The sequence below is a fragment of the Hydractinia symbiolongicarpus genome, chromosome 11, assembly GCF_029227915.1.
Source record: "Hydractinia symbiolongicarpus strain clone_291-10 chromosome 11, HSymV2.1, whole genome shotgun sequence".
NCBI lineage: Eukaryota > Metazoa > Cnidaria > Hydrozoa > Anthoathecata > Hydractiniidae > Hydractinia > Hydractinia symbiolongicarpus.
The window spans coordinates 19590118-19616233 of NC_079885.1; the positions used below are offsets into that span (position 1 = coordinate 19590118).

A 26116-nucleotide genomic window follows, 5' to 3' on the forward strand; every position below is an offset into this window, starting at 1 on the left:
AAAGGAGTTCAAAACAGTTTAAACTTCAGCGATAGTCACAAATCTTCACAGCCAATTAGAATCAAAATTATAAACCTGGAGCGTCTTATGGAAAGTACTACCGATCTCAATGATACAAACGAGATTTTTTTTCGTTCGTTGTTGTTGTAAAAGAGATGCTTCTTCTTTTCCCTGAAATTAGGTCTGGTTTGTCGAATGTTTTGCATTCTCTTCCCATTTCACCAAAAAACACAAGGGCTTGAAAGATCAATTTTTGACTAGCAAAAAACTCCAAACCCATGCATTTTTCAATTTTTTTTTCATACGTGAAAATATAGCCAAACAAGCGCGCACCTTTCCATAATGGTCGATGCTTTTCAGTTATTGTGTGAAAACCCAGGACTCAAAAGACCTCGATTTTCCTGACAGTCCTGACATTTTTTAGCTAAAAATCTTGATATTTTTTATAGTTATGGCTGATGAAGTAGCTGACTGTCCAAGAATAAGAGAAATGTAATATATATAACTAGTCGTTAGCCCGTGGAAGAATCCACGGGGTCGCCCGTCCTTTAAATCAACCCGTTGCAACAAAGTGGACAAAAATATAGCGCATTTGGCATTAGTGCGCATTTAAAAATTTTGTGTTTCCGTTACGGGACGCGGCTTTCGCGGACACACAGACAAAATACGGCTATTATTAAAGAGAAAGTAAAAAGAAACAGGATGACACATAAGCTGAAGATAAAAACTGACATTGAAAAACATATTAAAACGATTCGTTTTTCTTCTTTGATGTTTTAATAATAATTGCATAAAAATATAAATATATAATACATGAGACTCTTAGGATTTCAACGTTTACTTGATCACGCGTCCTTGCTTTTCTGCAGTTCTGAGAGCGCCCACTTTTTATTGTCGATCTGCGTTGTGATGTGCGTGTACTGTTCGAGCATGTCTTTGAAGACGTCTCCCACGGATTGGTATGCTTGAAGGGACTGTTTTGTTCGGTGGTGTTCCGCACGTGTTTTCGAAATTTCTTCATCCAAATAATGCCTAAAGACGTATAAAAATATCTATGAATTATTTTTGACTAAACAAAAAGAAAGCAACACACAAACAACCCCGGTGACGAGAATGGAAGCTGCACAACAACATCCGTTAAATTACGATGGTAAACAAGCAACGACGTCAAATAATAGTAACGACAAAAAAACAACACCCAGCAACAACACCCATTATACGACGATGACAAACAGAAACAATGACAGAATAAAACATTCAACGATGAATGTGTACGACAACGCCCGTTATTCAAAAACAAGTCCTCGCCTGTCCTTTATATATCGCATTTCGTGTTTCCGTAACAGGCAGACAGACAAACAGACAGACGACGGTTATTCCTGAAGAGTCGAAAAACAAACAACACCGTCAACGATAAAAAAATGACACCAAGAAAACGAAATCCAACGATTGATGTGCACGACAACATCAATTTTACGACAACGAAAACAAAAGTTGCGTTCGACAAAAATACATACCCGAGAAAAAAAGCTTACCGAATTTTCTGAAGAGCTTCCAGCGTTTCGTTGTTGTAAGTCTCAGCGAGCAAATGGTTTTTCATGACTCTTTAAAAGAAATCACATAGCTACAATACGCGGTCGGTTACAAAAAGGAAACACAATTATTTATTATTAGCTACTTCGACACCCCAGCAGTCAAAAATGAGCATTGCTAACTGAGGGTTGATAAAGTATGGAGTGATCAATGCTTTACCCTATTAGTAAAAATATTTACTCAATGAGTAATATTATGTACCGACTAAATTTTTTACCGACTTTATTATTTCCCGACTATGTTTTTACGCCCATTTTATTTATATCCATTTTTATTTCAAATATTGCACTTTAAAAGAAATATTATAAACTACTTAAAACAACATTCCTGACAAAATATTTGTGCGAATGACAAAATATTTTTGCAGACTAAAATTTTTACAACTCTTTTAGCGGACTTTTACTTGATCAATAAGGTATTGCTAGAAATTTTCGCTGCAAGAATTTTTATTTTTTGTCGAAATCGAAAATAAATTCCGCGGTATTCTTAGATTTAAGAATAAAATTCATAAAAGGTCCTGCTTCTCAGATTCAAACCTGTACAAGATGGCCACTCTGGGATTCAAAAAACGGGGGTCGTCAGACAGGTGGTCGACTTACAGACCACTTTTGTAAGACAGCCAGCGTCTGATTGATGTTTTCCTTTTAGTTTTCACCACAACTTGTGAAATGCAAGGAACCATTTAAAGTTATAAAAGCACTGCTTTACTACGCATTTGTTTTGTGGTAGAAAGATTAGGGACGCTTGTTTTCTATTTTGAAAAGAAAAAGATTAAGGTATTATCTTGTCTGGAGGATGAGAAGTAGCTGGCCGCGTTAGACAGGTCATTATAGCAGGTTTGGCTATATATTTTCTATTCTAAACTCTTAAATATTCTTTTTTTGTGGATATTTATTAAAAGTTTAAAATGACAAATTCTTAACTCTCAAATTATGTATTTTTAATACAGTTATATATACATCACATTTTCGGCGAAATTTAATTTTTGACTATCTGCGAAAATGAAGTCCATTAAACTTAGACAACCACAAAAATTCATTCCGGATGCATTCGAAAATTTATGCAAAAAATTTTTGGCCTTGAAGTATTAAATTTGCAAACCTTACAACACACAAAGATTATAAACAAAGAGGTAACAACAGCGGAGTGTAAACACTACCTTATCTTTAATAAGATGTAGTCACACTTCGCTTCCAGCCAATTCACCGTCACTTTGGTCGCATCCGTGTTTGACTTTTGTTTAAGTGACGTCATCTGAGTTTCAACTTCTTTCAACGAACGAACGATCTCCTGCATTAAAGCAAAAAGGATTTTTCGTACTCAGACAAAATTTTGTGATTTTGCGATTTTCGCAAAACTTCGATTTTAAGCAAAAGTTGTCTCGAAAGATTTTCAAAAACTAGCGTTATTAGCAAGATTTTCTTAAGTGAGAATTGTATCTTTTTTCTTCTGAAATTTAAACGGATATCATAAGTAGAAACATCGATGAAAGTCAACCTCGCACTCAACAAAATGTACAACGTCAGAATTTAAAACCACGTTAAGAAAACAAATCATTTAGGCAAAAAATTTTGGCAGAACTTATTTTTAGTGAAAAGTGGTCACTAAATGCGTTGAAGAAATATATTTTTGCCTAGACTACATTTTCATGAAATGTAAGGAATTAATTTTTGCAAATGCTAAAAGATTCAGTAATTTTTGTAGAAGCGAAACCAGAATATTGGACAACACAGCTTGCAAAAGTAAAGGTAATTTCTAATGAGTAACGGACTCATGACTTAAAAATAATAAAAATTCATGCTACTAAGGTATTCTGAATCTTCTTAGGATGTATTAGCCTTGAAGGTATTAAACTAGCCAGTGCCTTACTGGGAATTCATTTTCCCAAGAATTTTTTTGAAAATAAAATTTAATTTTTGCAAAGTTTACAATGTATAATATTTTACGATAATTAAATTTCGTCAAATTCGCGAAAAAAGTATTTTGTGACATTTTGTTTCTAAATTAGTACCATTTCTCAGGGGCCTTTGAGACTGCTGCAGTTGAAGTTTACATATATATTCATGCAGGTCCAGGTAAATCAGAAGAAAAAGATAGTGTAAACTGTTTTTCAAAAAGGAAAATAAAATCAATGTGGCGGAATTAATTTTCGCGAATTTTGCAAATAGCGTTTTTCACCAAAATTTTTGCGAAATTGACAAAAACTTTTCCTACGTGTAAAGAATTTAACATACTTCATAACGTTCGTAGAAGGTGTCTTTATACAATTCTTCATATTTCTTTAACTTCTCTTTCAATTTTTCCAACTTCTTCTTCTCCTTCGTCAGTACACTAGAAAGTTGGTTGGCTTTCGCCAACGCTAGCCCTTCACTATCTACAATAACAATAAACACACGCCGTATAGCTACCACGCTCTCTGTATTTTAAAAAACACGATGCTCAGATTATGGATACTTTTAACAGCTACTTTAATAAGAAAAAAAATAATAAGGAGTTAATATATGCATTTTTTAAACAAGGACTGTGCTAATTGTTATCTCGCGTTTTCCACAATAGATAAATTTATTTTATTTAATCCCTTTGATGTGCCGCAACTTGTTTGGAAATATTTGACAGAAAATGTATGAAATATTTGAAATCCTGGCAAAAAAATGTAAGGAAGTGTTAATTTTTTTAAAATTATGCTGCAATTATAACGAATCAGTTGCTACAAAAGTTTGTTTAATCATGCCATATTTGATCTTTGTTCAAAAGGTGAGACTTGAGAAATCAAAAATTAAGAGTATTTGACAGTAACATGCCACAAAAACAATGAAATATATTCTCACCTTGGTTAGACGGATTCCAAAATTTAAATAATTCTAAGTTCTTTTTTTTCAACCGATCTTCAAGCTGTGGTATACATATTTGCTGAATATTCTGGAAAAAAATAACGAACGTTAAACTACAAAAACAAGAAAAAACGAACAGAGCTAAAACGGGTGAGCAAAATCATACAGAAAAAATCATATAAATAATTCGGTAAGAAAGTGTAAAGACTTTAGTTGACCAAAATTAGACCGAGAATGATTTGAGTTAAGAACAGGCTTGATGCAGAGAGAGTTAAATTTAAAACTAACACAGTCTGGATCAGGTTGAAAGAATGTAACTGTTAGGTCATTGACATACCCCATCCAATCAACAGCAAGCAAAACAGACGTTAAGCCGAAAATGATGACGAGGACGATGATGATTGACTGTTTGATAAAAGCATTTGCTTTTGGAGAAAGAAAAGAGGGAGCTCGCAAGCAGAACAAAGAAAAACATTTTTACTTTGCGACAAAGACCTGATTGCACTATACTTTCCGATCATTATTTGCTTACTTTATTTCTCCAAGTCCTGATAAAGAAAGAACTGGCAACGTGTGGAATCATGTGAAATTCCTGATTTCTCCAGATCAGCTCAAATTTAAACGCCTGAACAGTAATTATTGATTATCAAGCACACTTCATCCCCTGAAGCATGCGCCGTGGAGTAACAGACAAAAGATAAAATTATTTGAATACTGGTTTACTCCAATAAGTTGAAGAAATAGCGCTCACCTCGTGTAGAATCTTTTTCTTTCTTGATTCAATTTCCAAATCTTCCACAGACAAGCCAAACAAATTTTCTTCCGCAATATTCGACGTTTTACCCTTCATTGTGATGTTCAAGCATGATTTGGCTTCCTCCGTACTCATCAAATCTGAGAGGAGCCGATACACCTAGCAAATAAAAGACAATCATTGTTTATCTGCAAATTGTTGAAGCCAAATTTTCTTATTTCTGATACTATTATTATTATTATCCAGGATAACCAGGAAACAATATTGTAATTAATTAAAAAAAGTTTCTCATTTTTAGTTTGGGCTGTTCTTCAATGTTTTTTATTACAATCTTTGCGATATTTAAGTTCCCGAAGCACACAAACAAAATAAAAACAACCAGGTACGCAATAAGATACAAATAAAACCGCAAAAAGGTAACGGTGGACATTCTGGTAAGTTAATTTTTTAAAAAGTGCAAACACATCTAATGAAGCATGCTTTATAACCAGACAGATTTTTTTCAAGTATTCAATTCCAAGATTTTTTAACGTTTTTCTACAAAGAATAATGCAAGGTCTTCAAGTTCACCTGATCTGGCTTAATGTCCTGTAGACAACCTGAACGGGTTTAAATATGCTCACCTCATTATCAGAACTTGTATCATCGTATTGTTGGTCAGGGATGCCATAATTATGCTCAAGAAGTATTTCTTTGATCTCTGTGTATAACGCCAGTTGTTGAATGTAGAACAGTTTGTTAGAAGTGAGGCTTTCTTTGGCCTAAACAACGACACATGAAATGATTAATCAGAACACACACATCATAGGTACACAAACTTCTTATTGTTGGGGTTTAAACTTACGGTGGCATATTAACTTTTAACTCGTTTTTAAGTAATAAATCGAGTTACAAGTCGAAAACGAGTAAAATTTAATATAAGTCGAGGTGGCACAAATATGCCACTGTAATTTTACCACCGCAAGAAGTGTAGAGCAAATGCAAGCTGTCAGATGTTTTTTATAAGAAACCAGTCTACAACATTAAACTTCTACATACGACGGAAAAGATCCCGATTTTTCTGAAACTCCTGACATTTCACTTATGTTTTCAACTATTTCGGGTGGTACCGATATTCGACCAAAGTAGCCAATAAAAAGTTGTAGTTCCACTGATTGCAAAAAAGTAAATTTTTTTTTGCAATTTTGCAAAAAAATATTCAGATTCATACAAAATTGTAAAAAAATCTAATACAGATTTATTGAGGACAGATTATAAATTCAATCGTTGTCAATATTCTGAGAAATGCAAATAGTTCTGATAACCAGTTAAACGTAAATCGTATTCTTCTTGACAATCTATATTATAATGCTTGCCAAATCGAAAACGCTAGTATAATCGCACCTATAATAACCCCCGTCCAGCTTTTTGTAACCTCGATGTGAGATTAAGGATACCGTGTTTTTTTCCTAGCTAGCTTCGAACTCTTTTTGCTTTTTTCTTGCTTCTTCTTTATTTATATTTTTTGGCTACATAACCCTAAATATATCATTTGATGCTTTTAGATAACGAAGAGGTACTTTCATTTTATATTCTTGAATCATCCTTAAGCTACCGCACTTTTATATCAAGGTAATGCTAGAAAACAAGACACAGAATTCTCCGATTGCTTAGTGTGATTCTAAGATGTTTTTTAATGAATATGTCTATGCAGTATTGTAAGGTTGACATCACTAGCAGTTTATGAAAGTACAGGCAAACAGTTTTAAAAATGTACACAATATGCTTATCATGACAGTCTGCATGTTTTATTGAAATCAAAACACGACATTTTGCTGCTACGCTGTTCATTAAATAACAAAGATTGAGTATCCGATGAAAACTATATCACAAAAGCTTTAGCGGAATATTACCTACATTTTAGATATTCATGAAATGGACAAGGGAACACTTAATCATGACGACATGACCACTATGATTTTACTGATGGAATTTTCTGACTGTCTTTTATATATGTGTTAACCGCTTGACTGACGTTTGAGAGAACTTATTTGTAAAGGAAAGATAAAGGAAAGATAATTTTCCTTTGGTGCTATATCCAGCGTGTAATTTTGGGTTTTGGCTAGTATTTTAAAGTGGACAGCCTGTCCAGAGATGAACAATTAGAAAAATTGGACAACATTTGATACTGAAGCTAACCACTCACCTCTTCTATGTCATCTTTTAACTCACGAGAAACTCCAGACTCGTCAATATAATTCGATAATTGTTTACATAACTCTGCCAACCCAGGGTATACTCGTAAATGCGAGGGTACATTCATGTTGTTGCAAAAACTTTATTGGAAGGTGGAGTCTAGTAAAGAAAGATTATCGAATTCATATGGAAGGGAATGTTGGGCATGGTTAGGTAAAGTAAATTTAAATACAAACTTTTGGAAAGCTAAATGGAAATGATAAATAAAAACAAGTATAAATATAAAGTATTTGCAACAACATCCAGAACAGTGGCCATCTTGACGATGCATTAAAATGCACCCTTGTTCATCATAAAAGATCGTGACAAAATGTTTTTAAGTGCTTGTGACCATTACTTAAAATATTCATTATCAATTTTGAACATATGTAAACAAAATGCAGTTGGTATGATCTAATGGTACAACTTTCTTACCGTCATAGCCTGCAAAGTGTTTTTTTCATGTCATTTCAAAGTTTTTGAGCTAAAAACAAACAAACAAACAAACTTGTAAAACATACATGTTTTTAATTGCCATGTTTGAAAAAAAATTATATTCAAACAGCAAGGAAGTAAAATGCCTATGTTAAATTATTCAGGTTATAAAAGTTCCCTTGATTTGAAAATAAAGTCGACTCAAAAATTAACCTACTGAAAATGAAAATATACATGGAATATGTAGGAACATGCACTGGAGTTTATCATGAGAGATAATTTTCTTAGTGAGTGTGACCATTAAAATAATGATACAAATTATAAACAAAAAATTTGTGGCGTATGAAAAATAATAAATATAACTTATAACTATATATATTTCTTTTAAAACTTTACCACAAAATATCTAGTGTATAAAAAAAATGAAATCAAAAACATAATTTTTTTTTTTTAAGTGATGGGAGATTTATTTTAGTTCGTAAAACCACGTGAAATGATTTTTTATCAGAATTACGCATGTGTTTTTTACCCTCCAGTCCCTTGTATGTTATTTAATCAAGCAAGTTAGGTTAACAAAAAAATAAAGAATTATTAAATTATTGATATTTGATATCTAAAAAAATAACACTTAATTAAGTGACTTAGCAAGTACAACCCAGGACATATTTTAGAGGAAGCAATCGATAACACCATGTTCAATGATCAACAAACAAACATCCAAAATGTTATATAGTGCTTTTTTATAATATGTTAATATGTCCCTATTTCCAGATTTTTAGGATATTTTCGGCCTATCGAGCAGATTCCTTTAAATTTTTTTGTGTACATACCCCCTAAAGTAAAACTTTTTCCAACCAACCAACGACAACTTCCGCAAATATTATGTCCAGGGTTGCAGCTTCACTTCAAAAGAGGTTCTTGTGGAATGCAAAACACATTTAGTTACAAAATAGTTACTGTATTATATATAAAAAACGTTTCAAGAAGCGAAATAATTTAAAAGTAATGTTTTAAAGAAAATACTTGTCTTAACCTAGAAAGGAGATTGTCAATAGTGCAAAAATATTATATAGAGAAGGGGGTCCAAAAAAAAACTTTGGAGTAAACCGCTGAAGATATCACATTGCATCAATAACCATCTTTCATGGAATGAACATAAATGCAGAAGACATTGTAATATATATCAATTTTAGCAACCTCTCAAATATTATTTTTTCCTGTAGAAAATTCACTTCTGATACCGTACATTACCATAATTTAATAAGCTTCACACCGCTATCCCTTGTTTTAGCTTTGTTTAACATCCATGTAAAAATGGAGAGACTCATACACTTGTTTTGCTTTAAAAGAACAGAATAACCTCCGAAGATAAGCTCTCTTACCAATTTTGAGAAGAAACATTATAACGTCCTTTTATCGCTTTGAAGGTTTTCAAATGATGATTTTACAGCGAATTTGGCACTAAAGCTCTCACTTAATAGAAATTATTTTCACAATCGGTAATATTTTATTCTTTTAGTCCCATACTGAACTCTCTTTACATTTTAAGAGTTCTATTTCCTTATAAAAAATACTTATGAATGCACCGTTACATCAAAATATGGTAAAATATGATTTCTTGAAAAAACAGTTCTATGAGCGGTATTTAAACACTATTTTCAATATATACAATTATTATTTCTAGAAAATGAGTTAACATAAGAAAAATATGTGATAGCCTAACAAAGCCGAAACAAATACGGTATTTCAAACAGATATAATATTCTAACAGGGAAATATTTCGTAAATTTTTTAGGGATATAATTTAGAAAAAAACTCGTTAATTTCGCATCGATTTAATTTAGAAATATATAGATTGTATCGATTTAACTTAGAAAATCCTAAAACTTCTTATCAACATCATTGGGAAATATCACGTAAAATTCGACTTTTGTTCGTCATTTTCGTTTTTCTGGCTGCTGCGTGTGTCTTTTGAATTTGAATAAAATGATCTAGAAGTTCACTGAATTCCACTTTTCGGATGGCTTTGCGTACGTCGTAATCCTTGCCTTTAGACAGTGTGCTGAAATAACAAAAAATTATAATGTGCAGAATTTATAAATTTACATAACAAATATGATAGCAGAAATTTAAAGAAATAAACCAGAATAAAAGCTTTCTTTCGGCCTTCTTAGAACACATCTCTTTCAAATTTACCTGCTGCGATATTCTATTCCTTTTTAGTTGGAGTGAAAATCCAAAGAAATTGACGTTTGTTAAAAATATCCTTTCAAAATACAGAACCCTTATCTGGAATGAAATCTCGTATTTAGTTAATTGTATGTAAATTCTGAAGGAAATGACTAAGTGCCACCATCTACTCAATTTAAAAAGCAATATAATATTGTAGTTTATTATACATTTTATAATAATACAATAATAACCGATTACCCCGTGCCGTACCCCAAAATATTGCATAAGGTCTAAGTGCTGACTGAGCTTGCGAGGTCGGTGCAATGGTTTATCAGTCCGTCGTCAAGTGCGCTTAGCCAACCAGAATGTATTGTCCCCTTGCATATTCCACACGGTTACCAAAGCGAAGTATAGAACTATTACCACGTAGTAACAGCATAATCACGTGTGGTATAATTTACCAGTAATTTACCAGTGAGACATTACAAAACATTTTCCGAGTGACAAATATTTTTGCCACGGAAAATTAGCAATGGACAAACGTTTAATCTTTTTGTATTAACTTAGGGTTAGGGGTTGCAGAGAGAAAAAATTCTAACAATTACTATAATTTTACCAGTGAAGTGACAGAACCCACTGCATGAAACAATTCTTTCACAAGAAGTGACGACAATTAAAATTCTTAACCAACGAAACCTATAACTTACGAACTTTCTCACAAATGTGCTTTTAATCCAGACAAGTACTTACTGGTCTTTTAATGCAGGAGGTAGTTGATGTACATTAGGTACGCAGTCTAATCGATTGCGTAGCATTTTAAATGCAGCACTCTGTGGTAGCAACATTAGAAGTCCATATAATGCTTTCAATAAGAAGTAATTACGATCAGTGTCCAGTAACTGCAAACGAAGAACTAAAAAAAAAGAAAAAGATATGCAAATAATTGCAACTTATAGTTAGCCTGCTTCTATGAAAGTTTCCATGGTCAGGACATCGTGGACAGAACATCTATTTTTAGAGAGAATAGCATTTTTAAGGTGGATTCTACTGTAACAGGAAATGACAGTTTCTGGGTAGCTTTTGCTATAAAAAGAAATGACAGTTTCTGGGTAGCTTTCGCTATAAAAAGAAATGACAGTTCCTGGGTAGCTTTCGCTATAAAAAGAAATGACAGTTTCTGGGTAGCTTTCGCTATAAAAAGAAATGACAGTTTCTGGGTAGCTTTCGCTATGAAAAGAAATGACAGTTTCTGGGTAGCTTTCGCTATAAAAAAAAATGACAGTTCCTGAGTAACTTTCGCTATAAAAAGAAATGACAGTTTCTGGGTAGCTTTCGCTATGAAAAGAAATGACAGTTTCTGGGTAGCTTTCGCTATAAAAAGAAATGACAGTTTCTGGGTAGCTTTCGCTATAAAAAGAAATGACAGTTTCTGGGTAGCTTTCGCTATAAAAAGAAATGACAGTTCCATGGCATCTTTGGTTAAAAAAGCAACCGTGGTTTAAAGGCCATTTCTACTGTGACCGGGAGCTGCAGCTCATGCTAGAAGAGGAAACAGTGGTTATAAAATTGGATGACGTTTACAATGCAGCAGCTATCACAACAGGAGATTGTGCTAGAAAAGGAAACAAGTTCAAAATGAGTAACTAATTTTGGATGGATGTGATTTGAAGCAGCCAACTCTACCCTAGCACTGAAAACAGACTAACACAAATACAAATCTCTACCTAAAAATGTTTAAAAAATAAGCATAAAGATAAAAAGCAACATGAAATAATTGGTTACCACTTACATGTAAATATCGGAGATTCTATCATTTGAACTAGCTTGTCGATTTGTGTTAGAAATTCAGGATTGACTTCAAGATTACCGCTGAATGAGAATAGTTAAGAAAAAACATTCGGTTGGGAAAGAGAAATGTCTGAAAACAGTTGCGAATTTATACTGTTGTAGTGGAGCCTTTTCTTAACTTATTGCTAACATACCCTGAAGAAAAAGATTTTTCAACATTCTAAATTTTCACTATTTTTTGTTTATCTGTTTAATTTCAACCATTTTGGCAAAACTAATTTATTAAGAAGGAGAAAAATGCAAATTGCTTTCATTCTTGTTACGCATCAAATTTTATTACTGATTTATATTATGGTTTTATTACTGGTCCATACTGGAGGGCATAACAGTAAAAAAAAGAGTATTCTAATTTTCGTCTTCTATTAAAAACCCTGCCAATTTAAAATGGTGTAGCTAGATTCTTTTCGATCTTAGACAGTCACATAAGCGTCGATTAAGGCAGTGAATAGAACTGTCTGTATAGATATAATAGGAACAGAATAGAAATGTCTTATTTGCATGTCTTGTAGACATTTACCACTGCTTAAATAATTATACTTTTCATCTGTACTATAGTCAAATAAATTATACAAAACAAAAAACTAAAAGTTAGATTTCATTTTAAAGATAACATCTGTCTTGGACAATTTTAACACAATACCTTACTGTTAGTATCATAATAATTCTATATTTAAATTCACAAACCAACTAACTTTTATTTCATTCTCCAGCACCTTATTGTGTTATTTTAATGCTTTTTTTATCAAATAGTTGAGGTGAATCGCATTTAAATTCTCTTTTATAAGTTGTGAAGGGTTTTGCGTCAACTCCCTTCATGTTAATCATGTAATTGTTAATTTTGTATCAGAATTAAAAATTTGGTTAACAAGGCACAGACAGCAGGACACAGCAGTATCACTTATATTTCAAACGTTGAAAAGGATACAACTTTAAGAGTAAATCACAAGCATGTTTATACGTCTGCGCAAGAAAACATAGTGACACTGTAGCCACTGGATTGTGACACCAACAACGATACAGACACGTGAATAAGTTACAACTATCCTGAAAATAAAAATAACACATCACTACTACAAAATTTTAAGTTGTTGCTAGAAAAATCTATTTGTTAAATAAAAATCACGATGTTTGTTTACACGCTTTCCTGACTAGAAAATCTGTTTCTCCTTTAATTTGCAAGCATTCTGAAGACATCTGAAACCACAGATTTTATCTCTGCATCTGAGTAGGACAAAATCAGAATTTTGCTTTTTTATTCATTCACTTTTGAGGGGGGAGGTTATCGTTATTATTTTGATTGGGTTGAAATGTCATTTATAAACCGCTCAATCTCAAGACTCATTATCACGCAGTGTTATTTTATGTTACAAATTAAAAATGAACTCCTTGTACCTCATTGTGAAGGTCTTTTAATTTCTGTCGTAGTTCAAATAATTCACTGGATGTAAGGAGTATCATGTTTAGATTATTCACCATCAATGAAGCAAACTGTAGGTCTTCTTTTTCTTTCTGAAGAATTTCTGCCAGTGCGCAATATATGTTCTGCGCATTAAGTAACACACACAAATGCCTAATAAAGAATCCAGTACTGTGTGTAAATAATGGTTGTACTAAGCCCACTCTATCAATTCAAACATAATATATTTCAACACTAATTCAATACGAAATCTACCTGCTAGAAACAAGCTGTAAATTTGCAGTGTTTATACTGGGTGGTTTTTTGGTTTGTTATACCAACTTACTTTATGCTAGCTAATTTTGATTTAAAAAGCAGCAGGAAAAACACCTTGCCAGAAGCTTAACAAATTACTGCCAAACAACATAAGAAACAGGATTACAATGGGAAAACACTGTCTCCTTTCAAAATTATAACGTTCAAATCAAAAAAGGACATAAAATGCCAATAGAAAACTAATAATCTGTTCATTATTAGTTTTCTAACTGAATGCTTCTCATAATAGGAACAAAAAACCTCAGGCTTAGTATGGCTTCACACGTACCCATTTTTTGGAGGAAAAATAAACAATTAAAACAGTAACTCAAACCTAATAATAAACGGTCCTCGATCATCTAGTAACTGTCTTTTTGAATTAAATATCCTTAACAAGTTGTGCATAAATTTTGTAAAGTATATATTCAGCATATGATGATGTAATGGCGAATCAGCAGTTTCCAGTGATGATGTATTATGTTTACGTGGTGGACCAGCTGATGAAGCAGATATATCGGCTAGCACTTCAAGATCCAGAAGAACTACCTAAGCATTGAAAATAAGATTATTTCTGTGAAGGTTAAAACTTAACTTATGCTTTGTTATACTATATACTTTGTTAAGTGAATTCTCAAGAGACTGAAAAACCAAATCTCCTTGTAAGTGGACTTTGGTAAAAGAGGCAAATATGTCCTAAATTATCAATATTTAAAGTTATTGTTAAACATCCCGTTAACGTCCTGTTATCAATCCACACACACAGAAACACTTTGTTTAAACATGTGCTTGTATGTTGTTCAAACCATTTTGTCTTCGAACTTGAAAGTCCTTGTATTGAATTTACACACAAGTAAAGTTTTTCAGTTAATAGGATCTTAAAAATTAGTCTGACTAAGTGAAAGTCAAACTTATTGGGCTTCACTTTTAAGCAGACATTTAGAAAGAATTAATGTTTCCTAAGAAACATACACAAATGAACTATACTCACTTCGTCTGATTCATCAGAAACAGTTTTCACTAAAGCTGGAAAAAGTTGCTCCATATGATTGAATAACTACAAGAATCAAATCATAAAAAAACAGTGTACTTGCGAACTGAAAATAAAATAAAATTTCGCCACCCAACATAAATATCCTTTCAAACATAAAACAAAATGAAAAAAACATATATGTAACATACCCTATGTGGTGTCTTCATGTGCAACTGACGAACCCATTGTAAAACAGTAAGTCTAGTGCTAATTTCTCTATGTGATAACTGTCTTGTTAAAACGTCCACTACTCGACCTAAATCTAACTGTGAAGCAGCAGTAACTTTTGATAATATTTCTTTTTCGGTTCCATCTATATCATCCTCTGTTGTGATTAAACGCATCAGACCTAAATTGAAACAGCATATTCCTGATGAGCAAGGAACGATATACTCTTAATCAAAACTCTATAAAAATATTTTCAACTACCATATTTATTTCATAAACATGGAAAATAAACTAACCTTGGTTAACAGACTTTGCTGCTTCTCTGATGTGCTGTTTTTTTGCATCAAATGAAACACACGGCAGTATAGATGTCAAAATCAAAGCACAAAATGGCAGCATAGTTCTGCCTGACAACGTAACAAATTCTTTCAACCATGTGATGGCAGTAAATTGGATAATCTCATCTAAACAACAGTTAGAAAGTTTTGGTAGTCAAACAGATAAAGCAGTACTATCAATGCTAGTAACCTATAACAATACACTGTACGTATGTGTGTATGTATGACAGGCAAAGGAATTAAATTGTCTTCCATTGTCTGCCACGCAACCTATAAAACATCCCTCCTTTATTTTACAAAACCTTTGTTAACATTCTGACCTTCTGATTGTGAATGATGCACCAGGTTGTTGACCATGGCGGCGTAATTTACATTTGTGTGATTCTTCTTTATATCTTTAAGAAATTCTCCAAGTATAAACTCACACCTACAAACAGTAAGGCTTGACATACAAATGTGGAAACAAGATAATTTATTTATGTCATCTGTTCCAAATCTTAAGAACAAACAGGCAGAGAGTATAAAGTATCAAATTTTTAAAAAACTGTTGATCAACAAAAAGTATATAATATTACCACCAGACAAAGTTCGCATTTCACATGCAAACCTGACTAATCAAATTGGCCAAATTTTGAATGACTCGGAAAGAAAGAGAGATGTGCAAGAATATTTTTTAAGAATTTTATAATGAAAGATGTAGAAAAGATCTTTAACTATTTTATGGTATATGACCTTGTCAATCAATAATCAATAATTAGTTCAAAATTCGCAGATCAATTTAATATTTAATTTAAACACTGCCAATTTTTCGCTAACGTCAAATGCCATTTGCGTCTGTGATCACCCAGTGCCAATATAAATTAAAAAGGACATACATAACCTTTCTAGATCACATTGCAATCAAATAAAATTAAAAGATATGCTCACATTTTTCTAATTTCTCCACTTTTGTCTCTGAATATGTTGAATAGTCCGTCTAGAAATTCAGGTAGATGAACAAGAAGATCTAACTCAGGAACAGCATCCAATGCAGAAAGCTATGATTACAAAATGTACACATTGATATTTACTTCACAATGACGCAAATGTAGTTCAACCGAAGCTTCCATATAGTAACTGAAGTGGATGCATGCAGAAACCTCAACTAAAACACTCAGGAAATAGAGTAATAAAAATCCAGAATGTCTGTTCGAAGAGAAGTTAATGTAACACAAAAGTTTGAATTACACACACAGAAAACTTCTTTTAAACAAAAAAAGTGAAATTCTCACCCACGACACAAGAAATTGCTTTGCATGTGGATTAGTTGTGTATATCCTTTCTCTTAAAATTGGTACAAAAGAGACTAGATCAAAACTTGAACTTTCCATGACTACATCCTAAAAAACAAATTTAAAGAAATTATATGTTAACAAATATTATTTTTTATAAACAACTCCATCTTTTATTTCAGCCTTAGATTAAAAGCTGCCAAGATGTTGCTTCATAATTCATTAGGTCTATATTTTATCCATTATTAAAATGAAATAATTTAGCAGCCATTTTAAACAAAATACTACTATTATTATGGAGGCTAAATTTTCATAACTCTTGTTTAATAATTTTATTTATTGCCTTAAAAATCTTTCAAATACTATAAAGCAAATGCCGTTTCTAAGAACTAAGGAACATCCAAAATCAAATCCAACATTCAGGAACAATTGTCACCTTTTTATTACCTTTATCAACAGAAGAACACAGTGGTTTCAAAAATGTGCTCAAAACATACATACGTTGCAAAAACATAAACTTTTTATTTTTGCAAAAAAAAATACTAGCTTATAGTCCATAACACTTTCTTAAAAAAAAAAATAGTTTCGCATTGTCTGAGATTTTTGATTTTTGAATACACCATGGAAACGGAAGATGATTAAACCTCCCTTTTTCTCCAGGCTTCTTTCCAGTATTTTCCCATTTATTAAATTTATCAATAAAATTCTAACCTTTAAGAAAAAATAACATGTACCTTAATCAATCGGTCCAATAATTCTGCACCATTTTTCACATTTGGGTCAGGGTCAGCTGCTAGCTAAAAATAATAACTACGCATCTGAGGAAATTTGTTTTCTATATTATAACGACAGAGAAAATCACAAAAACAATTTCTATGTCAGTAAAAAATTCAAGTAAATGTTATGAACATGGGCAATGAAGAAACATAGTTTTGGGTTTGATTAGCTAGTTTTAATTGCTGTATCAGGAATAATATGCTTGTCACAAAAGCCGAATCTAATACCTAATCTGGAGACCGGATATTGAGCGTGTATTCGTCATTGTTGCTATTAAATGTGGACTTTGAAATTCTTAAACAATTCTAACAATTATTACAATTTTACTTGTTGTGCAATATATTCTCAGAGTAGAAATGGGGAAAAATCCTGATGTGACTATGTATATTTGATTGGATAAAAACATTTGAAATATGCTTATCATGAGTGACTTTAAATATAATCAGTTTTAAAAGGTCTAGTTTTTAAAGCAGGGCAGATCTTGTTTTTAATCCTTACATTTATACAGGTAATACTAAAGTAAAAATAATTCTCCATATCATATAGCAAATCTAAAATTTAGTATATAATAAAGGGAGTTTTTTCAATACTTTCTATTTTTTAAATAATACACATTAAAATATACAATGAATCAAATCTAATCATATGTATTCAGAATTAACTTTCCAACTTGTGTGTTATACTTACCTTGCTTAATCCATCAAAAATTTCATTAAAAAATGGAAGAATTGATCCACGTGCTACTTTTGCAATGTTATATAATGCTTCACATCCATAGTATCGAACTCGGCTATCTTGATCACAAAAACAAGAAAGCACTGGTGGAACTAAACTGGACAGATAAAAGGTGGCATCCTAAAAATAATATACACAGTTTAAAAAAAAAAACAAAGATTGCAGATAGAAAAATGGATACAATATCTGGCTGTAAAAAAAAAATCCAAAAACATTCTTATTTCATTGAAATTAGAGGCTTGTAATTCAAAGGTTAAAATTGCTGGATTTTTTAAAAGTTGTTAACAATTTTTTTAAACAGCTTTCTTCATTCTCATGAGGGTGCGCATTCAAACTTTATCAACACGCCAGTAAAATCTGATATGAGGCTGGCTATAATTACTCTTCGATCCCTTTTAGCCTTTTTTATTCTGTACTTAACGAAAACAAATAATAAGAATGAAAAGGGCCTTTTGAAAAATATAAACAACTTCTTTAAACTTCAATATGTCCAAATTTTTTGCCTCCAGATCCTTTAATGTATGACCTACATTGCCCCTGATTTAGAATTATAAGTAATTATCTTATATCTTTACAAACATACCTTGCCAAGAGCAATGGCCGTTGCAGCCAATCCAATGAGACCACCCTTGCGACTGTGTGGGTTGTGGGATACTGCAAATTCATTTGTTAATATGGTAATAAGTTTCTGAATCTGCTTCACTTCGTTATTGGACTGAAATTCTTTTACCATTCTGGCAAAAATTATAGAATAAAAACAATATCAACCTTGATGAATAGAGGAATAAATTCTATCTAACAAAATTTCTCATTTTACTATCAAATGTTATCCCAAATTGAACAAAAAATCAAGCAATCGCAATGTCAGCTATAATTATAATAAAATTTCTAAGAAGGAAAATCTTAGTAGAAAAACTCAATGAAAATAGCGATTAATCTTCTGAATGATTCAAATCATAATCAAAGATGCGTTGTGCCAAAGATTTAGGCTTTAAAAATTTAGGAAATTTTTGGAGAATTTAGGAGGTTTCTGGATAAAGTTTTAGGAGTAAAAAAGTACAAAAATCTGATACTTTTCCCTTTAGACGAGATATTAACTAATTAAAGTAATAACAAATCATAGCTGTGGAGGAGCTTGAGTTATACCAGTGATATTGTTTAATGGTTACATTGGAGAACATTGTTAATTGCTAATCGTCGTGTTAATGATATTAATAGTGGTGTTATTGAGAGTTAATTAATTGTTTGTTTTCACTTGGATTATTTGACTGGAGAAATTGTTTTCTGTTCAAGGTAACTAACATTTAGTACTAATTTTCATGGTAGCAGAGAAAAATGGCAACGTCGGTGTCATACAATAAAGCTCCTCCTCTGCTATCCCAAAGTAAGAACTATGAGGATTGGAAGAAATTAATTGGAATTTGGACGGAGCTTACAACACTAGATAAAAAGAAACAAGGACCGTCCCTTGTACTTACTCTTGATGGGAAATCACAGAAAGCTGCATTGGAACTTCCATCTGAACAAATATCATCTGAAGACGGAGTTAAGAATATCTTAAAGAGGCTCGATAAGATATATGCAAAGGATAAACTGACAGAAAAATTTGATGCAATTGAAAAACTTGAGACTTATAAACGAACAAAAGAGAAGAAGATTCGAGATTTCTTAACAGAGTTTGAAAAGAGGTACTATAAGATAAAGGCTTACATCAATTACCCAGATGACCTGCTAGCCTATAGATTATTAAAGGCTGCTAATCTTGACAGTTCTCATGAAAGACTCATAAAAGCAACAATAACAAACTTAGTTTATGATGATGTGAGACAGAAATTGATAAAAGTATTTGCCGAAGAATCAATTGATGGTGACTTAGACAGTAGTATGTCCTCCATCAAAATCAAAGCAGAACCATCAATTTATGCTAATGAAGCATACCCAGACGAGTGTCAACAATCATCATCAGATGAAGAAGGGATATATTACACCAAACGTAATCTAAATCAAAGATTTGCATCATCATCAAGATACAACAAAAAAGGGAATACATGGCGCCAAGATAAACATGCTTCTCGACCCAAAGCAGATGGCACAAGAAAACCTACTAAAAACCCACTTGACAGGAATGGTCGTGTATCTCGATGTGCGATATGCGAAAGTGTTTTTCATTGGCAACAAGACTGTCCGGAAAAGCAAAATGATACATACATGGTTCATGAAATCGTCCTTCTCAACGAAAGCGATAAACCAGGTCAACTCAAACATCTAGTATCAGAAACATGGAATTGTGGCCTACTCGATTGCGGTGCCAGTAAAACCGTTTGTGGGGATGTTTGGTTAGATCAATACATAAGCTCTCTATCTGATGAAGAAAAGAGGGAAGTAAAACATCACCATAGCAAAAGTTTATATCGCTTCGGAGACGGTGAACAAGTCCAAGCTTGTGGAAGAGCATCTATTCCTGCTATCATTGGCAACACAAAGGTAAAAATAAATACAGATGTGATACCAAAAGTCCTACCCCTGTTACTATCAAAATCGTTTATGAAAAGGGCCGATATGATTCTTGACTTCCAGAGTGACACTGCAAAAGCATTGGGAGAAACTGTTCACTTGGCCACAACCTCAAGTGGACATTATACCATTCCTTTGACTCGACCGCGTCAAGTAATTGCATCAATCGACAAACCTTATGAATGCAATTTTGTTTTTATCTCAAGGGAAGACAACAACATGACTGTAATCGCTGAAAAACTTCACCGACAGTTTGCTCACCCATCTCTCAATCAACTCATGTCATTGATCAATAAGGCAGGACCACCATGGAACAACAATAAAGAATTGATATCAGAAGTAAAAAGAATTGATAAAGAATGTAAAACATGCCAAATCTACCGACGACCACCACCTCGCCCTGTAGTAGGATTACCCATGGGATCTAAGTTCCTTGAAACCGTTGCGATGGATCTAAAATTCTACGACAAGAAAATCATCCTTCACCTAATCGATCTCTGTACTCGCCTATCTGCTGCAACAATAATAAAGGACAAAAACCCGACCACTGTTATTGAAGCAATACTAAAGACATGGATATCTGTTTATGGCTCGTGTGATAAATTTTTAGTCGACAATGGCGGTGAATTTGCTAACGAAGAACTCATCAATCTAGCAGAACAATTTGGCATCACAATTAAGACAACTGCCGCGGAATCCCCTTGGTCAAATGGTATTGTTGAGAGACACAACCAAACACTATCCAACATGCTAGACAAGGTGCTCAATGATACAAGTTGCAGCTTGAATATTGCTCTTTATTGGTGTGTAAATGCAAAGAATTCACTACATAATGCACACGGTTTTACACCATATCAGTTAGCAATTGGAACGAATCCACGTCTACCATCACTAATGGATGACAAACCACCAGCCTTGTCAGGAAAACCAGCAACGCAGTTAATGAGAGAGAATCTGGAAGCCCTTCACAAGGCTCGAGAAGCATTTATTGCAAGTGAGCACTCAGAAAGAATCAGAAGGGCACTATCTCACAACATTAGATCTTCAGGAGAAACCAAATATCTTACAGGTGATAATGTTTACTATAAACGGAACGATAGCAACGAATGGAAAGGTCCTGGCACTGTGCTTGGTCAGGACGGCCAACAAATTTTGATCAAACATGGAAGCTATTACGTTCGGGTCCATCCTTGTCATGTAAAATTGGTACATGACGGCGGCTGTGGTTCATCAGAAAAAACGACAGAGGCAGGGGACAACACCTTCACTGAGGAACAACCACCTAGATTCCAAGAATCAGAATCAGAATCAGGATCTGGCAATGAAAATGAAGATCATTCGTCTGAAAAATCAGAAAATGAAGATCAATCGTCTGAAAAATCAGAGCCTTTAAACAATGATGCACCAGCTCATCAGACACAGCCAATTTCTGCTGAAGCACATAGCATGCTGCCGAGGGAGAAGCCGAAATTAAGACTGAATCTTTGTCTAAAGTATAAGGACAAAGGTGGGGAATGGAAAAAGGCTAAAATCATATCAAGAGCAGGGAAAGTTGGAGGCAAGCATGATGGCTGGTTTAATGTAGAAACAGAAACTGGTATGAAGAGAGCGGTAAACTTTGCAAACATCAAGGATATTGAAATCAATGATGACCCTTCAGAAGTCACTCTGATCACCAACAGCAGTGAAGTACTGTCAGCAAAGTCAAAAGAACTACAGTCATGGATTAACAATTCAGGCTACATCGAGATACCTAATGAAGGACAAGAAACTATGAGTCTACGATGGGTTGTAACACCAAAGATTATTGATGGCCAACCTTCAGTTAAGGCACGACTTGTGGCACGTGGTTTTGAAGAAGTCCAAAATTTTAAAACAGACAGTCCAACGTGCTCTAAGGAAGGATTGAGATTAGCATTGACGATAATTTCATCCAAAAATTGGATGTTGAATTCTCTGGACATCAAAACAGCATTCCTTCAAGGAAAGAAGATTGACAGAGAAGTCATTGTTCTGCCGCCGAAGGAGGCTAATACCAAAAACCTTTGGAAGTTGTCAAAAACAGTGTATGGTCTTGCTGACGCAAGTCGTAGCTGGTACCTAAAACTGCGAAGTGAATTAATTCAACTCGGTGGAAAGCCTATTGAACTAGATCAAGGAATATTCATCTGGTCTTCAAATACATTGATTTTCGGAATATTGGTATGTTTCGTTGATGACGTGATTTGGGCAGGAAGTTCTACCTTCGTTAATGTGGTATCAAAGTTGAAGAGTATCTTCAAGACCAGTAGTGAACATATGCGACACTTCAAATATATTGGTATTGACCTCGATCAAAATGAAGATGGAACAATCACCATCAAACAAGCCGATTATATCAATGAGCTAGAGCCAATCACTCTCAGTATGGAGAGAATAAAATGCTCTAAGGATGAACCAATCAATGAAGTTGAAAGATCTAAAATGAGACAATCAATTGGGAAGCTCAATTGGTTGGCATGTATGTCAAGACCAGAAATTAGCTTCACCGTAAGCGATGTGTCATCAAGAGTAACAACAGCTACTCTAGCTGATATTAAACTCATCAATAAGACGATAAAGTTCTTGAAATCTCAAGATTGCCACATTACTGTGCCAAAACTTACCTTGAATAACCTAAGCATCAAGGTTTTCACTGATGCCAGCTTCAACAATCTCGAAGGAGGTCAAAGTCAAGGTGGTCATATCGCCTTCTTAACTGATGGTTCAGGAAAATCATCACCAATTTCCTGGAGCTCAAATAAAGTTCGTCGTGTAGTACGTTCAACTCTTTCAGCAGAGTCACTAGCTTCTGTAGATGGAGCTGACACAGCATTCTTCTTGGCTAAAATGATTGAAGAGTCTTTAGCCGAAAAACCTGAAGTTGTATGTTTAACTGATAGTAGATCACTCTTCGAATGTGCTGGTTCAACCAAGACAGTATCAGACAAACGACTCCGAGTGGAAATAAATGCCTTAAGGCAGATGATCAACAACGATGAAGTCACCCTACGATGGATCGATGGAAAACATCAAATAGCCGATGTGCTGACAAAGAAAGGGGCATCTCCTTTTTCCCTGATGGAAGTTCTCAAGTCAGGGGATTTAACATCGGTCATTGATGGTGAAAAATAGACATTTCACCATTGTTTGTGTTAAAAAAAAAAAAAAAAAAAAAAAAAAAAAAAAAAAAAAAAAGGGCAAATTGCAAATTTATGTTATAATTGCTCATAGAAATTTGTTATTGAAAAGACGTTGATTTTCGTTGATAGACATCTCGTTGATAGATTGTTGTAAAAGGGACATTGAGATTGACATTCATTTTCGGGAGATAGCTAACCATGAGACTATGGCCTGATACTGTGAATGCAATTGATACGAATTTACAATCAACGAAAAGAAGAAAAGAAGGGAGATTGATACTTTTCCCTTTAGACGAGATATTAACTAATTAAAGTAATAACAAATAATAGCTGTGGAGGAGCTTGAGTTATACCAGTGATATTGTTTAATGGTTACATTGGAGAACATTGTTAATTGCTAATCGTCGTGTTAATGATATTAATAGTGGTGTTATTGAGAGTTAATTAATTGTTTGTTTTCACTTGGATTATTTGACTGGAGAAATTGTTTTCTGTTCAAGGTAACTAACATTTAGTACTAATTTTCAAAATCATTCAATTTTTAGGTGATTTTGTACAAATCTTCAGAGGACATAAAGATTTAAATAATAAGTCCTTCCTTTTTTGAATCACAGAGGCTGATCATTTACCATATGGTCTCCCCTTTTCAGGTTATTTTGGCGGTTATCTATAGAAGGCGTGTTCACTCTTCTGTAAGTATAGATCACTAACAAATATTTTAATATCCACAAAGTTTTCATTTGCACTTTGAATCTGGAGTGAAAATGTAATTTAACAATTTTAAAAACAGTGAATTATAACTTTTTAGGAAATACTATATTATTTTCTTGTAGGACATAAGTTGGGGTATTTAAACTTGTGAACCACAAACAAGAGGACTGTCTTTCTGATCTAAGTGAGTTACTCCATCAAATAACCAAAATAATAAACCGCATAAGCTATAGAAATTATAGAACTCAACATGTGCAGTGTTTTTTAACTACTATTACACTCACCTCTCTATCTCTAAAGCTGCAGTTTTCCGCTTCTCATAAAGTTTATCATTTAAGCCACGCACAACTTGAATACTCAATGGTGAATAATCTTTTTCTGCCATATTATATGATCTATTTATACAAATAAATTTGTATACAACAGATTATACTGCTATAGGGCTGGTCCAGAAAACAACAAGGTCCAAAACTTCAATTGCAGCAAATCACAATTTACAATAATGCATTACATTTTTCAGACAAATTTTGAGCAGTACTTTGAAAATAGTTTTAGGCCAAGGTACAAAGCTAGGTGATGAAATTGTGCCTACTCTAGCGAAACTGTACCTACTCTGGCGAAATTGTACCACTCCGGGTTCCATTGTTTAAGGCAATTAGTGATATGAAGGCGGTTAGGATTTAACTTTTTTTTAATTGTTGGTTCCCTTCAATATTTGATCTCCAAAATAAGCCAAACAGGGTGCCACAACATGAAGCACCGGTTAAACACTACTGTTTTTTTGTAAAAATTGGCAAAACTGTAGCATTGTATGCTACAGGGTCACATGTATACAAACAAATTTAACACTATATAAGGTTAAAGACATAGGATTTTCACTTTACTTCTTCAATTTTTGAAATACAGTTTCTAATCGTCTATTGCCCCCCTGATGTGTGTTGTTGTACGTAAATTGCCCCCTGGGTCTATCCATGTTTACCAGCCCTGACAACAAAGTACCATCTTACATGCGAACAGAATGGTATGTAGTGACAAGAATAAAATATGGCGTGTATTTTACTGATAAAGAATGTTTACTAAAAGACAATATGTCACAAATAAAAAAGGATCAATTAAGGTGAACTGATAATTAGCTAACTATACTGCATATATATTTTACATCCTGCATTATCCTAGTATATAGGATATCCCAGGGATAAAATGATGTTGGAGTTATATCATAAAGCTTAAATTCTTTTTAAATTTTCTAAAAAGCTTATATATCAGTAATTCTGTCATCTGTCATCAGACCTGTTAAAGGATGTGCATTCAAACTTTGTCAATGGTTTGAAGTGGTCATGCTTACGCAAATATATCACAACAGATATCAAAGTAATCAAGTAATTCTTCTAAATATATATACACAAGTTTAGTTAATTATAACCATTGTTCTTAAATATAATACTTTCTACGCCACTTGTGTTCCAATGAATAATTATCACTGTATCAATCTTCAATGGTCTGAAACATAATTATGGTTCAGTTCTCAAATAGAATTAAAAAAATTCCCACTATGTCCGGTAGTCGTATTAGGGCGCAAAAATTTTCTCTATGATCTTTACTTTCCCGTTAATTTTGACTCCTTTAGATAAAGTAATAACATAACTGTGTACAAGGTGGTTGAAGGATAGTATTAAGTACAACATCTCACAAAGTTAATTAAATCACTGCGTTTCAGCACCATCAGTACTGCCTGAATGTAACTTTACATGTACGCAAGTTTTACGACCTCATTTAACAATCTCATGTTCACATAAAGAACGTTCACATATCTTTTGTTTACACACGAACTTAATTGCTTTCTATTGTTATCG

The 26116-nt window shown here is 33.3% G+C and overlaps 2 protein-coding genes across 2 annotated transcripts; both read right to left on the minus strand.

Moving 5' to 3' along the window:
• Positions 1-733: 733 nt before the first annotated feature.
• On the minus strand, positions 734-7970 carry LOC130613666 (uncharacterized). Its single transcript, XM_057434982.1, has 9 exons — positions 7828-7970; positions 7364-7512; positions 5802-5939; positions 5176-5337; positions 4422-4512; positions 3828-3967; positions 2753-2883; positions 1536-1604; positions 734-1032 (listed from the first exon to the last, which is right to left on the minus strand). The coding sequence occupies exons 2-9, from the start codon at positions 7478-7480 to the stop codon at positions 846-848; spliced, it is 1035 nt and encodes a 344-aa protein (XP_057290965.1). The 5' UTR covers positions 7481-7512; positions 7828-7970; the 3' UTR covers positions 734-845.
• Positions 7971-8371: 401 nt separating this feature from the next.
• Positions 8372-24683, minus strand: LOC130613665 (protein VAC14 homolog). Its single transcript, XM_057434981.1, has 16 exons — positions 24548-24683; positions 18461-18611; positions 17830-17997; positions 17100-17162; positions 16366-16473; positions 16022-16131; positions 15415-15521; positions 15053-15220; positions 14738-14937; positions 14547-14612; positions 13893-14104; positions 13240-13417; positions 12773-12891; positions 11789-11868; positions 10750-10912; positions 8372-9889 (listed from the first exon to the last, which is right to left on the minus strand). Exons 1-16 carry the CDS (start codon positions 24646-24648, stop codon positions 9727-9729), a joined length of 2157 nt encoding a protein of 718 aa, XP_057290964.1. The 5' UTR covers positions 24649-24683; the 3' UTR covers positions 8372-9726.
• Between the last annotated feature and the right edge of the window lie 1433 nt (positions 24684-26116).